Source organism: Prionailurus bengalensis, chromosome A1 (genome assembly GCF_016509475.1).
Source record: "Prionailurus bengalensis isolate Pbe53 chromosome A1, Fcat_Pben_1.1_paternal_pri, whole genome shotgun sequence".
NCBI classification, from domain to species: Eukaryota; Metazoa; Chordata; class Mammalia; order Carnivora; family Felidae; genus Prionailurus; species Prionailurus bengalensis.
Window position 1 is genome coordinate 236,080,237 of NC_057343.1, and position 23,784 is coordinate 236,104,020.

The 23,784-nt window shown below is 55.7% G+C and overlaps 1 protein-coding gene across 2 annotated transcripts; it reads left to right on the plus strand.

Annotated features, from left to right (window-relative positions):
• Positions 1-676: 676 nt before the first annotated feature.
• Positions 677-23,411, plus strand: MED10 (mediator complex subunit 10). Of its 2 annotated transcripts, none has more exons than XM_043601377.1 (4): positions 677-877; positions 2,212-2,295; positions 4,961-5,063; positions 7,194-7,838. In XM_043601377.1, the coding sequence occupies exons 1-4, from the start codon at positions 756-758 to the stop codon at positions 7,290-7,292; spliced, it is 408 nt and encodes a 135-aa protein (XP_043457312.1). In that variant the 5' UTR covers positions 677-755; the 3' UTR covers positions 7,293-7,838. The 2 variants fall into 2 exon arrangements, with proteins under 2 accessions (XP_043457312.1, XP_043457321.1); XM_043601386.1 differs by lacking the exon at positions 7,194-7,838 and adding an exon at positions 23,376-23,411 and having other exon boundaries at positions 695-877.
• The last annotated feature ends 373 nt before the right edge of the window (positions 23,412-23,784 follow it).

Below are 23,784 nucleotides of genomic sequence, written 5' to 3' on the forward strand. Positions count from 1 at the left end.
GGGGAGCAGGTGGGGGTGGGGTGGGGGGGGGTGCCTGCTGGACTCTGCAAATAAAGAAATGCAGGAGTGAGTGGTATCCGAGATCTTGAAGATGGTTATGTCAGGGTGCAGGATTTCAGGTGTCTTTCCCTCTTTCTTCATTATATTTTTTCCTGTATTGTTTTAATTATTTGCAATGAGTAATTTGTATATTCAGAAAAAAAAAAAGTCATTTTCCTCGTGGGGATAAGCTACTGTTTCCAAGCACTGCCTGTTGTGCTCGGGGTCTTAAACCAGTCTAATCTCAAGCAGCTGTCTACACTCAATATTCCAAGTTGATGGACGAGAACGAAGGCTCAGAGGCTAGCTTGCGCAGGGCTAGGGGAGGCAGAACGAGGTGTCGCAGGTCCCCAGGGCTAGCTCCTGGCGGGCCTCAGAGCAACAGGGCAGTCCTGAGGACTGACAACACCTGGGGACCCGGTTTAGCTGGAAGGATCCCGCTCACTTGGGCGGCTCGGGGCTGCTGGGGCGGGGCTGAGCTGGCTTCCGTCCCTCCCTGCGCTCGAGCTCCGCCCCTGCACGCCGATCCCGGCCCAGACCACGCCCCCAGCGCTCGTCCCGCCCACAGCCTAGGTCCCGTCCCCCCCCCGGCCGCGCGGGTAGCCCCTCAGACCCCGCCTCCTGCCGCTGGAGGAAACGGAAGTGGCGGCGGGCTCGGGCGGAAGCGGGAAGCGGCGGAGCAGGACCACGCGCGGGGCGGTGTTTGTTGTGGGGCCATGGCGGAGAAGTTCGACCACCTCGAGGAGCACCTGGAGAAGTTCGTGGAGAACATCCGGCAGCTCGGCATCATCGTCAGCGACTTCCAGCCCAGCAGCCAGGCCGGGCTCAACCAGAAGCTGTGAGTGGCGGCCCGAGTCCGCGGGCGTCTGCCGGGGCTGGCGGGGCGGCGTCTGCCGGGAGTCGCGCCGGGGAGCCGGGGAGCCGGGCGGCGGGGGAGCCGGGGCCTGGCCGGGAGCCGCCCCTCTCCGCCGTCGTCTGGGCCTGGTCTCGCTCCAGGCTGTGCGCCCGGGGCGGGCTCGCCGCCGCCTCTTGCCGGCCCTCCTCCCTCCCGCTCTGCTTTGCTGCAACCTTTTCTTGGGGGCCCATTTGGAGACGTCACCATGGGCCGACTGTGCAGTTTCTGGGCCTGATAATCAAAGCCTGTCCTCGAGCGCGTGTGACTCCTTCCTTTTCTCCTGGGCCCTCCTGGGGAGTTCTGTCCCCGTCCCCAGAGGGGAGGCGGACTTCACGGGGGAGTGCACCGGATTGAGCCCCGGAAGGAGAGGGGTCTGAAACCACTTGCTGCGGAGGCCTGAATGTGGAGGAGTTGGATGGGGGAGGTGGTGAGGAAGGTTGCAGACCGTTTATTAAGTTTTTTGGCAACAGCTCCGTGCTGGCCATGGTATTAGGCCCGGGGATGAACAAGAGGCAAATACGCGAACAGAATGTCCTGATGAAGGGCTCGGCTTTATAGGGGGTACAGACATCCAACATAATTGCAACCCAGCGTTACAAACCCAGTGCGGGGGGACTAGCCTGGTGATCTCTGAAGCCTCCAAAAGGAGGCTGAGATTGAACCAGCCAGGGATAGTTTTCTTACCCCCAGACTCGGAGGATGGGTTCTTAAGTGGGAGTCCGCTGCCCCATGTGTTCTCTGAAATTGCACACAAAACCAGGTGGAAGTCAGGGTAATTGTTTTTGAGGGAAGATTGATAGTTTTCATCAGATTCTCAAAAGGGTTGGTTTCTGTCCCCCCCCCGTATTGGCTGTTTCTCCTTTAGAAAAGAAAGTCAAGGGTTGCCTGGGTGACTCAGTGGTTAAGCCTCTGCCTTCAGCTCAGGTCATGATCTCGCTGTTCATGAGTTCGAGCCTCACATCTGGCTCTGTGCTGTCTGCACAGAGCCTGCTTCAGATCCTCTGTCCCCTCCCTTTCTGCCCCTCCCCTGCGTGCGCTCACACTCTCTCTCTCTCTCTCTCTCTCAAAAATAAATACATGAAAAAAGGAAGAAAGTCAGATACCTGAGGGTATTCTCCAACTCCAGAGCTTTCCTAGGAATTCTGTAGCTAAACAGAGCCATGCGCCTTGTTGGGGTAAGGAACTCTGTCTCCTGTGGAGTTCTAGTTGGCCGCCTGGGTGGTGTTCCTGCTGTCATGTGAATTAACCACATGACCCACTTTTGTTTTTTCCTCCAGGAATTTTATCGTTACTGGCTTACAGGATATTGATAAGTGCAGGCAGCAGCTTCATGACATTACTGTGCCTTTAGAAGTTTTTGAGTAAGTATCATTCTTGATTTTCATTTGAGTAGAATTCTTGTTTAATGATGCTATAATGACTCCTTCAGCTACTGACTTTTAGCACATTATAGGTGCTGGGGATAAGCCAGTGAAGATAGACGAAAATTACTTGCTTTCAGGGAGCCTCTGTTTTAATGGGACTAAAAACTCAAAAAAAAAAAAAATCTACATATTGTTGAAAAAGAGTTAACATGTGACTAAAGGTTTATTAAATATGTGAAAAACACCATAGGCTCTCAAAAGTCCATATCGCTTTTTTTCTTGAGGGATAAAAAGTTCTACTCGGGCTGTTATAAAAGAAAAAAGAAAAAACTATAGGCAGAAACAGCATGAGAAGTAATTTGGTGTGATGTCTTTCAGGCTGCGCTGGGAGTGCTAATTTTAGGAGATGGCAAATATCTGCTCTGGGGGGGGAAATAAAGGTTCTTAGACCAAGTGAAATTGGGAAGGCTGTTCACTGTTTGCTGCTGGAGAGCTGTGTGTGCCTGTCCTAGGCGTGGCCCAGAGAACGCCTCCAGGAAATAAAGTTACAGATTTGTTTAGTTCAGGTTTTATCACACTGATTTTACAGGTGAGAGAACTGGTAAGTAACTGCGTCGGGCTGTGTGGCTCCTAAGTGTCAGAGTTAAGAGAAAAATTCTGGACTCGTCCTTCCTCGCCCAGAGCCGATGTCTCTTGCCAGGCAGCGTCTCTCTCCGGAGGCGGAGCCAGCATTGATGGCAAGAGCATGTCAGTCCTTTTGGCCTTAAAACTGCAAATGTTGAGTCACTAGATTTCCTTGGACAGTTAAGGGAAACGTTACCATTTTAACGTCGCGGAAAGGTCAGAGATGCAGGGCCTCGTGACAGCACAGCTCAGGAGCTGCCCACATAGACGGGACACACAGGCTGCACTCTTACTGCTCTTGGCCCTGTCCTTTCTCCCTGGCCATGGTGTTGCGTGTTCTTAGCGTGTTCTGTCAGCCCATCGAGTTCTCCGCGTGCGTGTGTTACGGCTTTAGGCTCCCGGACGGTGGCTCCCTGCCTGCCTGCCTGTGAATTGCAGGAACGTGGAGGCTAATTTGCTTTTCCTGAAGTGTCCTCATTAGTGCTGTTCTGGCCGTGAATGTGTGGGATGGATGTCAGGCCAGATGCCGGCTGACTGCCCCGGCCTTCTGAAGGGCCGGTGAGAGAAAGGGATGGGGACTGATTGTGTATGGGCAGCAGGCGGTGCGGCCTGGGCCGCCACGGCCACAGCCGGTGGGCAGAAGGGACGGTTGAGGTTCATCCCGGGCGTTGGGACCGCGATGGCCTCTGAGCTCTAACAAGTAGCAGGTGAGAGCTGTCGGTCAACATGCACGATGTGGGAGGAGTTTCCAGGGTCTCAGGGGCCTTTTGTAGCTCACGCTTCCAGACAGGCACACTGACTGTGGCAGAGAGAAACTGTAACCTGTGCTCCTCTCTCCGGGACTGGGGGTTGATGTGTCCGCGGGAGCGCACTTGGCCCTCGGGCCTGGAGGGAGAGCCCCATCCGAACGCTATTGCTGTTGAGACGGTTACTTGTTTCGGACACTTGAGCCTGTCAGGTGTTTTTCTTCAGAATTGGATGTGTTTTGTTCAGAACTAACCCTAACTTGGCTTCTTTCGTTCCATCATTTCAAAAACATTCCAATAAAATGGAATTTCTAAAACGTGATACATAGATTTTTTTATCTGTCATAATTAAAGGCCAGTTTTTATGCCATTAACAGTAACTGAACAGTGTTTTTGTTTTTTTTTAATCTCTGAAGTGACAGTTTTTTTTTGTTGGAGCATGAATTGGATTTCGTGGCCGTGATTTCTTTTCCTTTGTAATGAGTAATTAGTGTAGCTGAAGGGTATGAAGGTCTGTAAGGTGCGGAAGCGGGCACGTGGCCCACGGCTGGTAAACGTGGATATTCAGCCAGCCAGTGCGCTTGATGAAGTCTGCAGGGGAATGAAGACATCTTGGGGACAAGTGTCAGAAATCTCAAAAACAGCTCTACAATTTAGAAACAATTGGAGAGAATCCCTCTGTTAAATTCATGTTACTTGGGTGTATTTAGGGAAGTAGTGTGTCAGGGCCCCCGCCCCCCAAAAGTGGTACAACAGTTTGTGTGTATTCTTGGGGCCGGCAGGGCTGGGGCTGCCCCATGCACAGCTCCCCCGCCCTGCTCCGGCAGCCCCCAGGCTCCTCTGCAAAGGGATTCCCCGGGGACTGATGGGGTGCGCCCCCCCCCCCCCCCCCCGCCCCGGAGTGGAGGCCATATATTGGCGAGAACCCCTCTCCTCCCCAGCCTGAAACCCTGGCTCATGTTGGTCCTCTCTTTGTCGAGAGCTGCCTGACCTTACAGGTTATTGTGAGGGTCAAGGGAATTGAAGCAGAGCAAACGCTGAGGATGTGAAGCTCGCTTGGGTTGTAAGTGGTCATTGCTTGATTGCGTGAGTCAGTCTCGCTATTAGAAGTCATAGATCACATCATCTATACTTGCGTAAATGGAAGAATCCTGATTCACTTGGTTCCCGGGCACTGTTTTGTCCAAACAAGGCCGTGTGAAGTTGTATGTGCTCTCTCCTTTCTGTCCCTGAGAAAACTGAGAATAGGTGTCAGCCAGGAGAACGTTAATGGAGGTGTTTGCTGTCTCCAGATACATAGATCAAGGCCGAAACCCCCAACTCTACACCAAAGAGTGCCTGGAGAGGGCCCTGGCCAGGAATGAACAGGTGAAAGGCAAGATCGACACCATGAAGGTAAGGCGCTTGTGAGCACAAACTAAGGTCCGAATGTGAAGAGATCCTTACAAAGCAGATTTGGCCGATAGACCTTGTTCCTTTCCACACGTGGTAAAACGTGCACTATTTCACACGGTGGCACAGCTGAGACCTCTGTGTGTAACGGGCGGTAAGTAACACAGAGCAGTGGAGGGCCTGGTCGGGGGGACGGGACGCAGCAGGTGGCGGCCTGCCTTTTAGGAGAGCCCAGGCGAATTCTCGTGACGGTTCCTTGTCGCTGGCCAGCCGTTGGCGTAAGACCAACTGCAGGTTTGTACTTTGCTGCTTTTTGATGCCGTCTGTTCTGCCATTTCCTGGAATGATGGTCCCGGGGCTTAGAAGGTTCCGAAATCTTTATTCCCTGCTCCTTGTTCAGTGCTTGTCTCCAGCGCCTGGCTCCAGGCCCGTTCGTGCTGTGGCCCCTGTCCTCAGCGCTCCACACAGCACTTCTCTGTGTGTTCTTTGCTTTGATGAGAACTAGAAAATTCCATGCATCTTGGACATGAAATATGCGGGGCTTTTTTTTTTTAATTTACATTGACTGAGTGGTGGTTCAGATTGGGGTGCGTGGTTCTTCCTTTCCCGCGCTGCGCCGTCCCCTCGTCGCCCGTGCGTGCTGGCTTCGTGCTGCGAGCTCCCGCCTCCACCCACTCCTCACCCCTGCCTGGCTGCCCGGCCTCGTGTCCCCCTCCCTCCTGTTCCCTCTCGCGCGGCCTTCTCTGGAGCTCTGGCCTGTCCTCTGCACCCACTGTCCTCGGGGCTCAGCCTGCGTCTCCTCCTCAGGCCTTGGGGACCAACCTTTCCATGGGGGCACCTGAGGAGGATGCCCCTCTTCCCTTCCTCTCCCATCTCGTCATGGCAGCCTGGGCTCAGGGACAAGCATTGTGTCCCTGCTGGGGCCCAGCGCCCACTGAGTGCCAGGCCGATATCTCGTGTGTACGGGGATGGCCACGCGGTGACCTCGGGGCTCGGGGCCCAGGGCTCTGTGGCTGAGCGCGGGGAAGGAGCAGAGAGGCCCTGCTTGGATGACCGTGACGACTTTGTCACCTGCTGCCCTGGGTCACCGGGCTTCCTAACGTCCCCCCCGGTGATCCGTCCTGGTGCCGGGTAGCCTGCCCTGCGCGTGGCACTGCTGTGATGGTCTGTGTGGTGCCCGCAGCTTCCTTCCTGTTTTGTCAGTTTGGGGTGCGTTGCCCTTGAGCTCAGCGTCGCCCGCAGGACATCAGGCCGTGGTGGCCGGTGCCCTTGTGAGCGAGTGGACGGGTTGTGGGCCGTGTGCGCTCGGCTCCCGCTTTGGCCTCGCCCTGGTCGACTCCGGCGCCGCGGACAGTGCGGGGATCCCTGCGGGCGGTGATGCATGGGGACTGTGACCTTCAGCGCGCATCTGTCTCCATCATCGGAGATCTGCGCGGGTCTCGTGGCGCAGCTCCGTGGCCTTCGTCTGCCCCGCGGACCGTGTGTTCAACCTTGCCCGAGTTGCAGCTTAGACGGTGGTTGTGTTGAGGTGCGGTGTCCCTTGAGAACATGTGTGAGGTCTGCTCGTGTCTGTAGAGCTGCCTTTCAGTGTGACTCTCAAGGAAAGGCTTTCAGATGCTGGCAGGTACTTCGCTGCTTTTCAGACTGGATTAGACAAGTGTGAGGCGGATAAGTAGGATCAAGAAGCCGCAGCATTTGCAGTAGAGAGGTTTCCAGGTGCTCCGAAAGCTTTGATCAAGCTGTTTGCACACAGCGAGTTTGACGTGGTTTGAGTTAATAATTGCTTAGTTAAATATTGTGTGAGGATTCCCGTTACGTGTGTTGTCTGCAAAAGTCATTTCCACGTGTGTGGCTGGCACCTCACAGGAGGGGCTTTTCTAGTTGAAGTATTTATGTTGTGCTCATGGATTCCTCTCTCAGATAGTTCGTTAACGTACCTCTAACACAGTTCTAAGCTCGTAGGCATTGCTCGTAGCCGGGTCATGAGCAGGCAGTGTGGACGGCCGCTTACGCAAAGGGAAGGCACAGTTTCTATTCTTTTGAGTTTGAGGCTTGGGGGGTGGGAAGTAGTCTGCAACTTGGGTGACAGGTCACCAACAAAGATACTTTGATGCTGTATGTTTTTCTTCTTAGAAATTTAAAAGCCTGTTGATTCAAGAACTTTCTAAAGTATTCCCTGAAGACATGGCTAAATATCGAAGCATCCGAGGGGAGGACCACCCCCCTTCCTAACTTCACCGTCCTGCTTTCTGAAGACCCTCCTGGTCTTGTGTGAGTCGCTGTGACCTTCAGGCAGGCTGGGACTGACCGCGGCACCAGTGCGGCTTTCCCGGGCCCGTCCTCCAGCCACCCTGTCCTCGTCCTTGGCCCTGGGGGACGGTGGGGCCCGGAGGGCTGGCAGAGCTGTGCCCCGGCTGCCCCTCTGTCCCCGATGTGCGTCTGTTCGGTCCCTGAGCTTTCAAATGGCTGGGGATCGCACGTCTTTGAGTGCGATGCATTTAATTGTCCACAGCACAGTAGTCTCGGGAATATTCGCTATAATAGTTAAATTAAGTTTTTAAAAATCCACCTAATGGTTTTCTTTTTATGTGCTGTTTCTTTTCCATTTTACCATGGTTTCACACCTTAAAACGAAGAAAAATTGCTTTTATTTGAGCAATACTTTGAGTTGGTTTTGTGTTTTATATTTTCAGTTATGGTGCATAAAGAATGTGTTCAGTGTAACCGTACATGGATTTCGATTAGACATAAGCACATAATAAAGCCTTTAAGTATTTACATGATGTATTCCGTGCAGTTATTTTTATAACATTTTATAGTGTAGTACAGTATATCTTGTAAACCGTCAACTATTGCTTCCCCCAAAGTGTGAGTAATATTCATACAATTTGTTCTCCAGGCAGAATTCTGGAGCTGCCTGGGGGCTCAGTCCGTGAAGTGTCTGACTCTTGGTTTTGGCTCCGGTCACGATCTCAGTGTTTGTGAGATTGAGCCCTGTGTCGGGCTCTGCGCTGACCGTGCAGGGCCTGCTTGGGATTCTCTCTCTCCCTTTCCCTCTGTGCCCCTCCCCTGTTCACCTGCATGCTCTCTCGCTCTCTCTCTCTCTCTCAAAATAAATAAACATTAAAAAATACAGAGCAGCATTGTGATTTCCTGCAGCCGGTTTCCTAGAGGGTGTACCATCCTGAGGGAGGCGGGTTCACGGACACCAGTGAAATGGCCCAGGGCTGCGCCTTTCAGCCGCAGGATGTGCAGGTCCCGGGAGCCTGGTTCCTCATAAACTCGGGCGATTCTCCTGGGGCAGGACAGCGGCCGTGAGGAGGGATCCTTGGAGTGGGATGAGCACTGAACACAGGGACCTGCTCCGGAACGTCTGCCTGTTCCCTGGGAGTTTTGTGTGGCTGCCGAAACAGAGCGCCACAAACCGGGTGGCTTAAAACAATGGAGGTTGAGCTTCTGGTTCCAGAGACCGGAAATCAAGGTGTCGGCAGCGGTTGGGGGGGGGGTCCTTCCTGCCTCCTGCGGGGTTCTGGTGGCTCCGGGTGCTCCTGAGGCAGCGCTGCCCCAATCTGTGCCTGTGTTCACGTGGCTCTGTCTTCTCCACGTGTCTCCCCCGTCTCTCCCAGTGATGTTTGTTGCTGGGCTTAGGTCCCACCTGGACAATCCAGGTCCAGAATCTTAATCGCACCTGTGAAGACTTTCAAAATAAGGTGACATTCACAGGGTCCAAGGGGACACACCTTTCTGGCGCCCTCCACTCACCCACGCGGTGCCCTATTTGGCGGGTCCGGCCGTCAAGTGCCCTGGCTTTGCTGCTGGGGGACTGCCGTGTCTGTGCCCCCAGATCCGCTCAAAGCGGGCTGCTGCCTGCGTGACTGCCTGATGAGCCCCTGTCACCCGGGGCCACGGGCCACAAATTGAGTTTGAAGCTGCGGGCTGGTGAAGACGGTGAAGCTATGTGTGTCTAGGTGGAGACAGAATGATACTTTTTCCTTCTTCCGTAAGATCTTTTTTTACGTTTTGAAAGCAAATACTAAGTTGTGCAAAAAGGGAAGACACAGGCATTATGGTTTGGGGACGAGGAAGCAGCATTGTGGGTGACGGTGGTGGAAGTTACAGAGACCCAGATACAGGCACATACACATGGATCCAGACACACACACACACAGACCCACACAGGCACCTGCACACGGATCCAGACAGACACAGACACACAGACACACACACACAGAAGCACGTACACACAGATCCAGACGGACGTGGCCGCGTGCATTGACACAGACACGTCAGTGACGACTGCATTACTTACTGCAGGTGTGCTGGGGCCGGGGCGGGGGGTGCGAGGGAAGGCAGTGTGTGAAAAGGCAGTGACTGGAGCCCAGCTGCAGCTTGGGGGAGCTTTGGGATCCTGAGGACGGAGGCTCCGGAAGGGCACTGCAGCCTCCGTGGCAGCCTTGGGGAGCCCTGTGTCATGCCCACGGGAGGAACGGTAGCGTGAAGTGACCAAAGCCACACTTCCTCATCTGGGTGCGGGGCCCGCCGGCCTTCTCCCGAGCGGAGGACGCGTCCTCTCTGGTGGCACGTGCCGTGCAAGCTCCCACCGGTCCTTTATGTGAGTACGGCCTCCAAAAGCAGACGTTTAAAATGGGTTCCGATTTTTGGGTAAGTGCGCTGCAAGCACGGAGAGACGGGACGCACACGTCCATTTGATTGTAAGACACGTTGGAGGGCGCCTGGGCAGCCCAGTCGGTTAAGCGTCTGACTTTTTTTTTTTTTTTTTTCAACGTTTATTTATTTTTGGGACAGAGAGAGACAGAGCATGAACGGGGGAGGGGCAGAGAGAGAGGGAGACACAGAATCGGAAACAGGCTCCAGGCTCTGAGCCGTCAGCCCAGAGCCCGACGCGGGGCTCGAACTCCCGGACCGCGAGATCGTGACCTGGCTGAAGTCGGACGCTCAACCGACTGCGCCACCCAGGCGCCCCAAGCGTCTGACTCTTGATTTCGGCTCAGGTCATGATCTCGGGTTTGTGAGATCCAGCCTCGCATCGGGCTCCGCTCTGACCGTGCAGAGCCTGCTCGGGTTTCCCTGTCTCCCTCGCTCTCTGCCCCTCCCCTGCCTGCAGTCTCTCCGTCCCTCTCAAAATAAACAAACAAACTTAAACCACGTTGGAAGTACAGGCAGAGGACAGCTCTAAATCACCGGCCATCGTTTTGGGCTTTAGTTCCATCTGTGCACGGGATTGCATCCTGCCTCGTCCACCAGTGACGGGAGGGGAGGGCCACCTGCATAGGAACCGTCTGGGTCACAAGCGGACTGAATGGTGGCACAGTGCCGTCCCAAGCCTGGCCTCTAGTCTGGTGCTCAGGAGCAGAGGGCCTTGTCACTGGCCTGACGTGGTAGCAGCCTTGAGTATCAGTGGGGCGGGAACGAGCCTCGTCGGGGGCCGGCTGACGACGGCCCGTGCTGTGGGGCTGGAGAGGGAGGGACGGGGCCAGCCCTGTCCTTCTGGTCTTTGCACTGGAGGGTTGGTTTTCACCACATGGACTCAGGAGCTCAACTTGGACTTAAAAATGATTCCTCCAAAGGAGGTGAAGTCTGTTTGGTTCGGGGTGTCCGAGATGAACCGCTTGGAGGCATTCTTGGGAACCCTGCCCCATCCCACCGGGAGCCTTGTGGAGGCCTGGGCGTGTGGGCACCCCGGTGGCCCTGCCCGCCCCACATCAGGCCGCCCCACGGTGCCAGGCGTCGAGGCAGAGGGCTGGCCTCCAGACACACACTGCGGAGGGGACCCGGCTGCGGCCGACTTTGGGAGCGCGAGAGCACGTGGTCACTGACCCCACGGAGGAAACGAAGCTGTTGCCCCTCCAAGCCTGTGTGGTGGCAGGGATGGCGGATGGGGATCAATCACTGACTGTCCTGTCTCCTTTCACCCTCAGACCACATTCGCGAGGCCTCTCTCGTTCCCGCTGAGAGGGTTAGTGAACCTGGGACAGAAGGTGTGTTCCTGGGGTCTCGTACCCCCCAGGGGGTCTGTGCTCAGAGGCCACCGGTGAGGGGACCAGTGTGCTGCAGGAGAGGTGCTGGGGACAGTGGGCAGGACTTGGCCGGGGCTCCCAGGGAGGAGTGAAAAGACACGGTGGGGACGTGCCTGCCGGCCTGTGCAGCCAGTAATGCCTTCTGTTTGCAGGAACTCTGATTGCCTCGTGTACCTGGAACCCCACCCAGGCCGGCCGGTGCCGCTCTCGCTGCTGGCATGGAGGGGAATGTGCTCGGACAGTTGTTCAGGAGGGGCGTGGACAGGGCGGTGGGTGCCGGTCGTGGTCCGTGGTCCTCGATCCGTGCCACGCGGAAGGCACCGTCTGTCCTGGCTCTGGAAGAGCTACGCAGGGAGCAGGGACCTCAAGGAACCCCACCGGGGTGCTCCAGGCCCAGATCTGCAATTAGTTGTAGATGGTGGCCCCTAAGTCACAGAGGTAGCCAAAATAATAACCGTAGGATTCCCATCGGTGTCGTGCAAATACGTGTGTGCCCGCCTGCGTTTCTACACTGTGTGATGCATCACGAGCACCGTGTGTATACAGACACATGCATGCATGTACGTATACACGTCCATAGAGTCCCCACCCCCTCCAAATTCACATGTCCTAACCACCAGTGTGGCTGTATTTAGAGATGGGACCTCCGAGGACGTTAAGTACGGTTAAGTGAGGTCGTAGTGTGGGGTCCTAATCAAATAGGATCGATGGCACCAGAGGAAGAAGAGGAAGGACGCTGGCGGACTTGAAAGTCCACGTGGGGACACGGCAGGGACAGGGGGCCGTCTACAATGCACCAGGACCCGACCTCGGCAGCCCCATTGCCGACCTCTAGCCTCCAGAGCCGTGAGGAGCGGATGCCAGAGGTTGAAGCCGTCAGCCTGTGGTGCTTTGTTGGCAGCAGCTGAGCTGGCTGGGACACACCCGTGTACTCTGTGCTTGGGACACGACAGCTTATCCATCTACAGACCAACCGACCGATAATGATCAGTCAATAAAGAGTCATGCACTTTTACAATTTCTCTGTTAAATTTTACTTAGTCTGATTGCTAGTCTCGGTTCCCAGAGCCACTGTCTGATTATTTTGCCCATCACACCCAGCTCGTCCACGCAGTGGGGTGCTTTACACTGGCTGGAGGAGGGGGAGGGGGGAGAAGGAGGAGGAGGAGGAGGAAGAGGGTGGTTGGGGGAGGAGGAGGAGGGGGAAGAAGAGGGAGGTGGGGGAGGAGGGGGAAGGGGAGGAGGAGGAGGGGGGAGGAGGAGGAAGGGGAAGGGGAGGAGGAGGGGGAAGGGGAGGGGGAGGAGGAGGGGGAAGGGGAGGGGGAGGAGGAGGCAGAGGAGGAGGAGGAGGAGGAGGAGGAAGAGGGTGGTTGGGGGAGGAGGAGGAGGAGGAGGGGGAAGAGGAGGTGGGGGAGGAGGGGGAAAGGGAGGAGGAGGGGGAAGGGGAGGGGGAGGAGGAGGAGGAGGAAGAGGGTGGTTGGGGGAGGAGGAGGAGGAAGAGGGTGGTTGGGGGAGGAGGAGGGGGAAGGGGAGGAGGAGGAGGGGGGAGGGGAGGGGGAGGAGGAGGAAGAGGGTGGTCCCATGGCATCTCCACTGCGGGCAACCACAGCCTGCTTGGAGAAGACAAGACTCAGGTCCTTTGTTATCTTCTTGGAGCTTTTCCAGCCTAGACACGCAGTCTGGGCAGAAGGGAGACAGACTGCTCCTCGAGGTGGGCACAGACCAATAGGGGGCACAAGAGCTGTCTTCTTTGCCATTTTTGGTGGGGGGGGGGGGGCGCCGTTAGGATAATGAGGGTGGGAAGGGAGGCCAGCCTCGCTCTGCAGCTGAACACACGCAGGCTGAGGAAACAAGGGATGTGCTGACGGAATATTTATTCCTGGCTTTATTTATAGCATCGTCTGGTGCAGAATCAGAAATCCGCTAAGCAGCAGATAGGTGGGGCCGTCCCTCCCGTGTCCCGCCGCTGCTGGGACTTTGTGGGCTCTGGGGCTTCGTTTCCTCCCGCAAGCCCTGACCCGTGTTCTGCTCCGGCTCCTGCAGTCCGGTCGTCGGGTTCTGTGGCCGAGTTACAGTCTGCGAGGCCTTTTACTGCCCGGTAAACGAAGGGACTCGTGTGCGAGAGAAGCAGGATTGCGAGGATCTCTCTTTCAGGAGGGCTTTCCCACCTTTCCATTTTTGTTGGGGAATGGTGTCTCACCTGGGCGGGGACTTCTCACTAGGACCCAGAGGCATTTACTTTGTCCACTTTCTTTTCAAGTTTCAAAGGCTTTTAGGGCATGAGCAATCTTAGGTAGAATAATGGTACCAGTAGCGCTTTAAAACTTACAATGTTGTATAACTTATCTCATTTGATAATTGCAATATGCATTGAAAATAATCACGTACGCGTGTGCGCGTATAATTTCATTGCTTTCATTTTGTTACAGTTTTATTTGGTTGCCATCATTGTTAGCCTCTATCACTCTTACAGGTGTGTAGGCAGCAAATTAGGGAAGGTTCAACTAACAATTGTGAAAAAAGATGGGGCTTAGATTTCTTTCTCCCGTGGCAAGCGATTTGAAGTTGTCTGCCCAGAGCAGCTACAGCCCCTCCCAAGCATTAACCAGGCTCCACAGCGATACACCTTTGTCAATGCCACCTGTAGCAAATGGTCTTGCCTTCACATCACAAGATGGCTGCTCTCCCTCCGGGCACAGCGACTGCATTCCAGGCAGGGAGAACGTAGAAGAGAAATGGGCAAAGGGTGACAGAAAGACCGCGACTGTGGAGGCCCTCGCCGTTTCATTCTGGAGGAACTGTCTCCTTGAGGGGCTTGTACCGCGTCTCATTGGCCAGGATGGTGTCTCTTGGGCACCCCGAATCGCGAGGGTGGCGAGGGGATCTAGATGTTAGCTTTTACGGCCTGTAGGGCAGAGGCAGGCCAGGAGGGAGGGGACTGGGAAAGGGAGCTGTCAGGTGACCTACAGGGCCCCTCCTGGCACATTCAGGACATGAGACCTGGATTTCCAGGTAGCAGGTGCTGACGTCGATTCTTTCCCGCAGAAGCTTACTTGTAGGGGTAACTTAAGGCCAAAACCTTAAATTTCGTGGAAGTAAATTTAGATCCCAGATGCAGCGCTAGGAGTGTTTCAAGTTTAGTTTACTTGGCGCACACGTGGTGTCTTTTGTATTACGGGCCGCAGGTGCAAAGCTACGTGTGGTCCCGCTGCGTGGACAGCGTGTGGAAGGAGAAGGGGCAGGACGCGCGGCCCCCCCCAGGCTCATCCCGGGCGCCGGGGGATAATCTGGACGCCAGAGATCAAGAGCAGGTGGAGCCTGTGACCCACTTCTTTCGCCAGGGAGCTGAGTGGCCTCGGCAGTGCCTTGCCCCAGGTCCTTGTCACGCCTCGGACCTGGCTTCACCGTCGTCCCTGCCCGTGTGGTCCTTCTTAGTGGCTCTAGAGGCCGCCGCGGCCAGTGCTGGCTCTGGTCCTCCAAGGCCAGGTGGAGGAGCCCCGGGTCCCTGAGCTGCAAGAGCCTTGGGTGCCCCGTGGTTCTAAAGCTTCCTGCAGCTGGAGGGGGCGGGGGAGGGGAAGCGGGGGCCTGGGGAGCGCAGGGACAGCCATCGGCCTCTTCAGAGCCCACTGCCCCACGCGTTCCCCGCTTCTCCCCAACGTCTGCCGTCACCTCTTCCACGTCCTTGTGTTCTCCCTTCTCCAGGCTGGGTTCCTGCAGGGTCTGCTGCCCTCCAGCCCCACCCCTGCCCCCCTTCCTCTGGAGAAGGCCCTGAGCTCCGTCCAGACCCTCTCAGCTGCCCTCCTAGGGAGGCGCCGAGTGTGAGATGCGCTCAGGGTGAAGGAGAGACTGGTCTTTTCCGCCCCGTCCTCCCTTCCCGCCCTCTCTGTGTGCTACCCCAGGCGACACTGCAGGACCCTTCTGTTAACTGGGTGGGGCCCCACATTCGGGGACCTGTGCACGTATTGTAGCCTGTGGGCATCCCGTGTGTGCCGAGGCATTTATGAATTTGCGAGTGTATGCAGACGGGAGTGTTTAGTGTCCCAAAGGGACGCTAACACGGCTGTCGGCGGATTTAATCAAAGGAAGCAGCTGGGGCCCCGGCAGAGAGCAGAACAGGAGATGGGCCTTTTATGTAAACTGTCTTCTGACCTCTTTAAGTTCGAGATGGGAGTGGGAAGCCGAAGGCCCGTCTTCGGCGTATATCCTGCCCCACAGTGAAGCCAACGGTGTTGCAGGAGCAAATGGAGGCCGTCGTTACTGTTATTAATAACCGTTTACTCACCGTGCACAGTGTGCAGCCAGGCTCTTCGCACAGAGCATCGCGGCCTCCCCACATAGAGAAGGCGGGCCACGCGGTATCGATCTGGACCGGTTTTTCTTCCTGCGTCTCATGTTAAGCTTCAGTGGTCTTGTTTGTACAAGTGTACAGCAAGCGAAATCAGAGAGCGTGCTTAGCGCTGTTATCTCGCGTGCTTGTTTTCCACCTTGAAAAATGCAGACAGTACGGTGTGAATGGCATATTCCAGCCCCCAGCTTATTAAATCCAGATACCTTCCCGGCAACCACAGATGCTCTAAGTACACGTTCACGCTTCTGCTCATACAGACATACAAACAGGGACGCGCGTGGGTGGCTCAGTGAGTTAAGCGTCCGACTTCGGCTCAGGTCATGATCTCACGGGTCGTGACTTTGAGCCCCGCGAAGCGCTCCCTACTGTCAGCACAGAGCTCCCTTTGGATTCTCTGTCCCCACCCCCCCGCCCCCCTGCTCGTGCTCTCTTTCTCTCTCTCAAAATAAACAAACTTCAAAAAATGCAAACAGGATCACATTATATACACTGTTCAGCATCTCACTGTTTTTACTTACAGTGTCTCTGGAGATGCCCTCCTGTCAGCATGTGTGGGGCCACCTCAGGCTGGCACCAGAGCCTTGTCCCCAGGATGCGCTGTCCGGCACCCACACTGTCTCCGTCGGGTGGTCCTTGGGCCCTTCTGTCTCAGCTCTAGCACAGATACCACAGGATGCACCTTTGTTCAGCACCGACGACATCGGAGGGTATCCCTTGAGATTAATTTCTTGAAGGGGAATTCCACGTATAATATACATTTTGATAATTATTGCCAGATTGCTAGCCAGAGAGAGGCCCCGAGTAGGTCTCCCAGCGTGGAGCTCGGAAGCCCTGAGCCGGGACTGACCTCCGAGTGGCTGAGCACCCGGTCTCTGGACCCTCTGCACAGGCGGGCAGACCTCCAAAGCTCGAGGTCTTCTGGGTGTCCTTCCAGCGGTCGTGTATGTGTGCCGAGGCCGTGTGCGTGCTCACTCCCTTAATCCCCCAAATAGTCCGGAAAATCTCCCCGGGCTGGGACATGTGGGTCCCGGGAGCGCTGGAAGTGCTTGGGGAGGTGCAGGCCCCACAGCGATGGCCGTGTCCGGTCAAGGAAATCCGAGATGTGTCCCCTTCTCGCCTTCCAGACACGGGCGTCCACGTTCATGCGGGAGGCCGGCTGGGGAGGAGGGATGCAGACCCCGGACAAGCCGGCCCCGACTCTTGTGTGGCTCGGAGGCCGTGGTTGGAACAAGGGGAAGGGTGGCTCTGGGTGCACTTGGCCGGCTCATGCCAAGGTCAGTGCGTCCGTTTCTGCTTTCAGATAGCTTCAGTGCACCCATGGTCAGAAATACACTTTACATCCCCTTCCAGGACCGCGTACCCAAAGCTTCACAGAATCATAACTACCTTGGCCGTACGTGTGAGCTTTGACCTACCCGATCCTCCCCTTCCCCTCCCTTCCCCGCCCCTCCTTTCTTTCTCCTTCTCTTCCCAGAAACAATGGTGATCCACTGAATTCGGTTCACAGCCCATGGAGGGGCCCCTACCTGCCGGGGGAAAAGTATGCTGTGCTCCCCCAGTGTTCTTGTGATGAGAGGCGCAGTGTTGATTCAAGCCACCCAAGGTTAAAAACGGCTGAATCTCACCGCTCTGTTATCACTCCTCTGTCCTCACCCATGTCTGCCCCCGCCGTTTGGCCTTCCTCCAGCCAGCTGGCCATGGCCGGGCACCCTGCACGGGTCTGACATGAAGGAGGCCCCGTGGGCACAGAGTGACGCTCTCAGACCAGGTGGCTCCTTCCCCCATCTGTGTGACGTCTGCAAGGAATGGGCTGTGGATCAGACGGTCACCCAGGGCACAGGTGAGAGGTCCGTGCATGTGGAAGCCTTCTTCCCAGGAAGGGCGAGGAGGAGGAAGAGAAAGACACTGACACTGAAGGAAGGTTATTGTCACAACGGTTCTGTCCTCCCCACTTGGCCATGGAAGCAGATCCGGAGAAGCTGAGTCCCGGCCAAGGGCCCAGGCCGGCAGAGCTGGCTTGGAGCTGGGCTGCCTTGCCCCAAGCTGGAGAGCCGGCTGCGGCTGTCCTTCCGTGGACAGCCCTTTTCCTCTGTAGCTGCTGGTGTGGCTCTGGCCGTGTAGTTAGTACACGCCGGTCGGGCTGTGGACAGCCCGGGAACACGCCGTGCGCGTGGCCTTTCAGAGCGGCCTGCTGGCACCACGGAGCCGGGAGAGGTCCGTTTCTTTTGGGAGCAAAGCAGCGCCGATCTGTAACCACACTCTTGGAAATGGGACACTGCCCTCTAAGGACACCTCATTTGACCGGACGGCCGCCTGTCCCCGAAGATGTCCTCTGAGGTGGGCAGCCCACGACCGGCCTCCTGCAGCCCCCGTCTGCTCCACCCTCTCGGCACATGGCTCCTACCCCTGGAGTGTGTGTGGGGGGGGGGTGGGTCATGGCAGATGGAGCCCTCGGGAACCGCTCGCTCAGACGGAGGAGGCCGAGGTCCAGTTGGGTTAGGGATGGATGCTGGGATGTCGTCTCTCAAGACTGCTGGGAAGAGGTGAGCGATCCCAGCCGTAGGAGCGGAAGGTAAGGGAGTAGGACAGAGAGGGAGCAGGGAGAGACGGGGCACGAGACGCGGAGCGCGCTGCCACCGGACCCGCCACGAGCAAGCTCCTGAGCGCCCGTGTCTTCCTCGAGGGCCGTGAATGATACGGATCTGAGATACCTTGAGGTTCCCCTCTCAGTCGCTGCAACTTGAACTACGTGCGTCTTACCCGAAGCTCCTCTCAGTTCTCTAAACGTCTGTTCGGTTTCCGCTGAAGACCAGATGTTGGAATTTTCCTTTCTCTTGATTTCTAGTGTCAGTGACCCCAGTGTGGATCACTCCTCCCCCGTTGTCTTCCACCCACGCACCGTCTCACTATGCCCTGGCTGCTGTCTTCCCAGCCAGGGCTAAAATGTTAGAGATGGTCACCGTTGCCGGGGTCCCGCAAAGCCGTGATGCCTTCTAAACTCCGTATGTCTGATGGGGCGGGGTCCCTTTAGTTTTGAAGGAATCCATTCTCAAAACTTTGGAGATGGAAAGTTATTGGTACCTAGAGCTGGAAGAAGCCTGGGCCTTCAGGTGGTAGGGACCACGACTGCTTTTGCCGAGAACCCTCCGCAGAGGAGCGTCAGTGTCCCCAGGGCCTCTCTGTGAGCGCCAAGGGAAGAACTTGGTCCGTCCCCAGGCCACCCCCTCCTTCCACCTCTGAACGCTGGATTGGCATAAAGTTCTCTTATGTGGTGACCAAGTGTGTTTGCCTGCAGCTTTCCTCTGGTGGTTTCAGTTTTGCTCTCCCTGGAACAAGATAGCCGTATGTCTACTGACAGTTCCAATATAATGTATTTTGGGGTCGTCTCAGTAACTTTCCATTTGAATGAACTTCTATCTATCCATCCATCCATCCATCCATCGTTTATTTATCTACCTATCCATCCATCCATTCATCTGTTATCTATCGTATGTCTATTTATCTATCTCTCCATCCATTATCCATCCATCCATTCATCCATCCATCCATCTGTCCATCTGTTATCTATCATCTATCAATTATCTATCAATCACCTATTATATATCGATAGGCTATCTATCATCTATCAATTGTCTATCATCTATCTATCTGTCCATTATCCATCCATCCATTCATCTATCCATCCATCTGTCCATCTGTTATCTATTGTCTATCAATTATCTATCAATCATCTATTATATATCGATGGGCTATCTATCATCTATCAATTGTTTATCCATCCATTATCCATCCATCCATTCATCCATCCATCTGTCCATCTGTTATCTATCACCTATCAATCATCTATCAATCATCTATTATATATCGATGGGCTATCATCTATCAATCGTCTATCATCTCTCTCTCTCTCTCTCTCTCTCTCTCTCTCTCTCTCTCTCTTTCTGTCTCTATGTCTGGTTGATACACCCTAAGATGACTCTCAATGAGTCACACTCGTGTATAATCCCCTCTCCCTTGAGTGCAGGTGGAACCTGTGAGTCCTAACCAATAGAGTGTAACCAAGGAGAGGACATGTGCCTTCCCAGACCACATAACATCATCTAAGATGCTGTCTTAGCAGACTGGTGTGAAAGACATTCTTTCTTCCACTGGCCTTGACAATGCAAACGGCCATGTTGTGACCTGCCTGTAGAACCGAGGTGGCCTCCAGTGACAGCCTGTAGGAATCATAGTGCTCAAGGAGATGGATTCTGGAGCTGGAGCTCTTAGCCAGTGTGTTAATAAACACAATGTGTTACGAGGTAGGACACCTGAATTATGACCGTTGTTTATCTCACTTGTCCGAGAGTCCGACACCGGGCTGCACAGACTTTAGCAGCAGACCGTTCATGAGCTCATTCGGCAGGCGAGGAGCTGTGAATTTCTTCCCTTCATGGGTGGGATGGAGCGCCCCCTGCACGCAAGGACTGTTTCTTGATAAAGAAGAGGCTGGGAGGAGACTCCGGAAGACCTCCCTGCCCTTCCTCCGCTGTGCTCCCTGGTGTGGGAGCCTGGTCCCTGCACCCTGCATCGCTCCAGACCCCTTGCTGGTGGATCGAGCTAGTGCTGCTTGTGGTGGTTGAACGTCCACATCCCAACCCCCAGAACCTGGGAATGCTATCCTGTATGGCAAAGGGGACTTTGCAGCTGGGATTAGGTTAAGCATCATGAGATGGGGAGGCTGTCTGGATGATCCAGGTGGGCCCAAAGTAACAATAAGTGTCCTTATGGGGGAACCACAGGCAGGAGATCAGAGGAGGAAGTGGGAAAGTCACAATGGAGGTAAGAGGTTGGGGTGATGTGAGGGAGGGGCCACACACCAGACAATGTGGGTGGCTCCAGAAGCAGAAAAGGCCAGGAAAGGGATTCTCCCCTGGCGCCTGCAGAAGGAACCCCCGGCGACTCCTTGACTTTAGCCCAGTGAGACCGATTTCAAAATTCTGGTCTCCAGCACTATAAGAAAATACATTTGTGTTGTTTTCAGTGTGTGGTGATCTCTTACTGCAGCCACAGGGAGCTAATACAGCTGCCCTTTCTGCAAGAGGAATACCTCTCTTGCCTACCGCCACGGGGCTGATGGGGACCCTGCGTGGACGGAGTTCTCTCATCCGTGTTGGGCTGGGCCACGTGACTGGCGTCGTCCCATGAAGTGTGGGCCCTTCCAGGGCCCGGCACAGCCTCCTTGGTGGTCCTTGACCCACCCTGACCCCCCTTGTCTGCCATGAGGACGGCACACCTGCTCTTCAGCCCAGACCCAGGTGTGACGGGCACTGGAGCAGAGTGAGAAACAGGCCTTCCTTGTGAGCCACCGAGATGGTTTGTCCCTGTGCACAGCCAGGTTCCTGGCCTGGGTCGGCCTGTGGGCAGCATTGGAAGGAGGGTTGCAGCAGCCAGGGTGTCTTTGCTGCTTGTCAGCCCCAGCAGGTGTCCCCGGACCCCCTCCCCTCTCCCCTCCCTTCAGCCCCAGCAGGTGACCCTGGGCCCTCTCCCCTCTCTTCAGCCCCAGCAGGTGTCCCCGGACCCCCTCCCCTCTCCCCTCCCTTCAGCCCCAGCAGGTGTCCCAGGACCCTCTCCCTCCCTTCAGCCCCAGCAGGTGACCCTGGGCCCTCTCCCCTCTCTTCAGCCCCAGCAGGTGTCCCAGGACCCTCTCTCCTCCCTTCAGCCCCAGCAGGTGTCCCTGGACCCTCTCCTCTCTCTTCAGCCCCAGGAGGTATTTCTGGCAGCTGCTATGTGCTGGCTGTGGTTCCAGCTTTTGCCTTGTGGCCCCTCCTGAGGACCCAGCTCCTGTGGGGGACCTGGCCTCTGGGCTCCACTAACCTCTGCCTCTCTCTGGTAGTCCTCCCATCCTGGGGGAGGGTTCTCCTGCTTTAGCCAATCCTTGGGTTGCCTCATGGTTTGGTTTTCTATCTCTTCTAACATCTTTGTAACCAGTTTCCCATATTAAATGTTGTCTATTGAACTGTCTGGTATGGTCCTTGTTTTTCTGGCTACATAGAGCTGGAATAGCTGGTGAGTGAATTAAAAAGAAAGGAGAAAGACGACAGCTGCCTGCAAAGGCAACAGAACACGACATCCGGATGTGTTTTGGCGGTGGTAGGGAATATAAGAGATGCACAGACCCTCCACCCGACGAAGTGCAATTTACAGATGCTTCATTCTTGCAGATGATGCTGGAACCCCTACTCTCTTTCTCAGGCAGACACATTCACGCACGTGCACACGTGTGCGCGCATCTGTCTGTGGGGCCCCCAACTGCACGTCCTTGGGAACGGGTAAAGCTTCCTGGGAAGCTGTGATCTAGAGGTTCTGGATGGAAGCATACGGGAAGAGAAAACGCTCCATGTTTGCAAAAAATGGCAGCGATGATTCCCCTCCCCGTCTGCAGTGTGACGTCTGCTCTCTTCTGTCAGGAGGTACCGTCTGTTTTTCTCCTGCTTGAATCTGGGCCGATCTCACGACTTGCTCTGACCGACAGTCGGTGACGGACGTGGTGCTGTGTCACTGCCAAGTGCGGGCTTCACGGGGCCGTGTGCGCTTCTGCGGTCTCCTGAGAACCCTGCCCGGCTGCCGTCGTGGGCAGGTCAGGGCTGGTGTGCGGGAGGATCAGAATCTCGTGGTGTAGACTGACCTACCCAGCGGAGGCCCCCTGGACCGGCCAGCCCCCAACTGACCCGGAAGCTGAGCTCAGGTCCGTGAGAGAGCCCTGCTGAGCCCGGAGCTGCCCGCCAAGTCCAGGCCAGATGTCACTGAGGAGGAAGACTTGTAGAGCCGGCCTGGGGTCCCCGTGAGCACAAACACGGCACAGTACTCGGAGAGGAAGTTAAAAGCATAATCGTGTGCAGCCTGAGCCCAGTTCTGTGGACCTTTCCAGGTCTACTGGTGAGAGGCTCTGGGAGGAACAGCAGGCCCACAGATGGACCGGGATTTCAGCGTGCAGGGCCATTGCAGCTGGGCGAGAGGGGGCCTGCCGCTGCTCAGTGTCCTGGGACCCTTTCACCAAAGCCTCTCTTCACAGCGGAGAAGGACTCCAGCCTGGATTCCTGGTCTGGAAGCAGGGATAGAAGATCTGCCTCAGGGGGCACCGGGGTGGCTCAGTCCGTTGAGCATCCGACTCTTGGTTTTGGCTCAGGTCTTGGTCTCGAGGTTTCTTGAGCTGATAGCATGGAACCTGCTTGGGATTCTCCTCTCCTCTCCTCTCCTGTCCTCTCCCCTCCCCTCCTCTCCCCTCCCCTCCCCTCTCCTGTCCTCTCCCCTCCCCTCCTCTCCCCTCCCCTCCCCTCTCCTCCCCTCCCCTCCCCTCCCCTCCCCTCCCCTCCCCTCCCCTCCCCTCCCCTCCCCTCCCCTCCCCTCCCCTTCCCTCTCCCCTCCCCTCCCCTCCCCTCCCCTCTTGTCTCTCTCTCTCTCTCTCTCCCTCTCTCTCTCTCAAAATAAATAAGTGAATTAAAAAAAAGACCTTCCACAGAACATTTTTTGAAAAATCATCACTCGTCTCACTTAAAGAATAATGAATACTGTCTAGTTTGATAGGCTTGCGTTTGCTCTAAATAAAAGAAGTTAAAATTTGTTTGCCTTGAGCAACATTGTTGGCACGGAAAGTGTTGTTTTACCCTGGTGCTTTTTGTCCCTTTGGTGGCTCGTGGCCCCTGGTTGAAAAGCATGGTGGTGGGGTGGGCTGGGGAGGGTGTAGAATCGTGGGACAATTGGCTCCTAGGGTTTTAAACCCAGTTACCAGTTGGATTTCAGAATGTCGGGATTGTTGGCTACTGTGTTTCTGTTGCTCTCATTACTTGTTGACGATGCTGGCTTCTGCACAGAGCTGTGCAGTTGTCAGAGCGGGGGACTCTCGGTGGTGATGAGGCCACAGAAGCCCTTCTTTCCTTGCCCTTCCAGGAACCCAGTGGAAGAGCATAGGCTTGGAGAAGAGAAGAGGAGACCATGGGACACCAGCCAGGGGTAGGGAAGGTGCTGAGGGGCAGTGGGTTCCTCCTGACCCCCCCTCCCCCCGGGTCCAGGGCACAGTGGGAGCCCAGATTCATTGGACACCGGTGCAGGCTTGTCCCACCACGGGTCACTGTTGACGGTGCTGTCCCTGCACCGAGGGTGATGCTGTAGGTCTTGAAGAGAAGAGGTAGGGACTACGCTTCCCAGAGACACCTCACAACACCTCCTGTAGCCAGAGACACCCTGGGACACGATGGCACAGGCTGGAAAGTCTTCCTGGCATGATCGACGGCCCGTTTGAAAATTTTTTTTTTTTTTTTTCAACGTTTATTTATTTTTGGGACAGAGAGAGACAGAG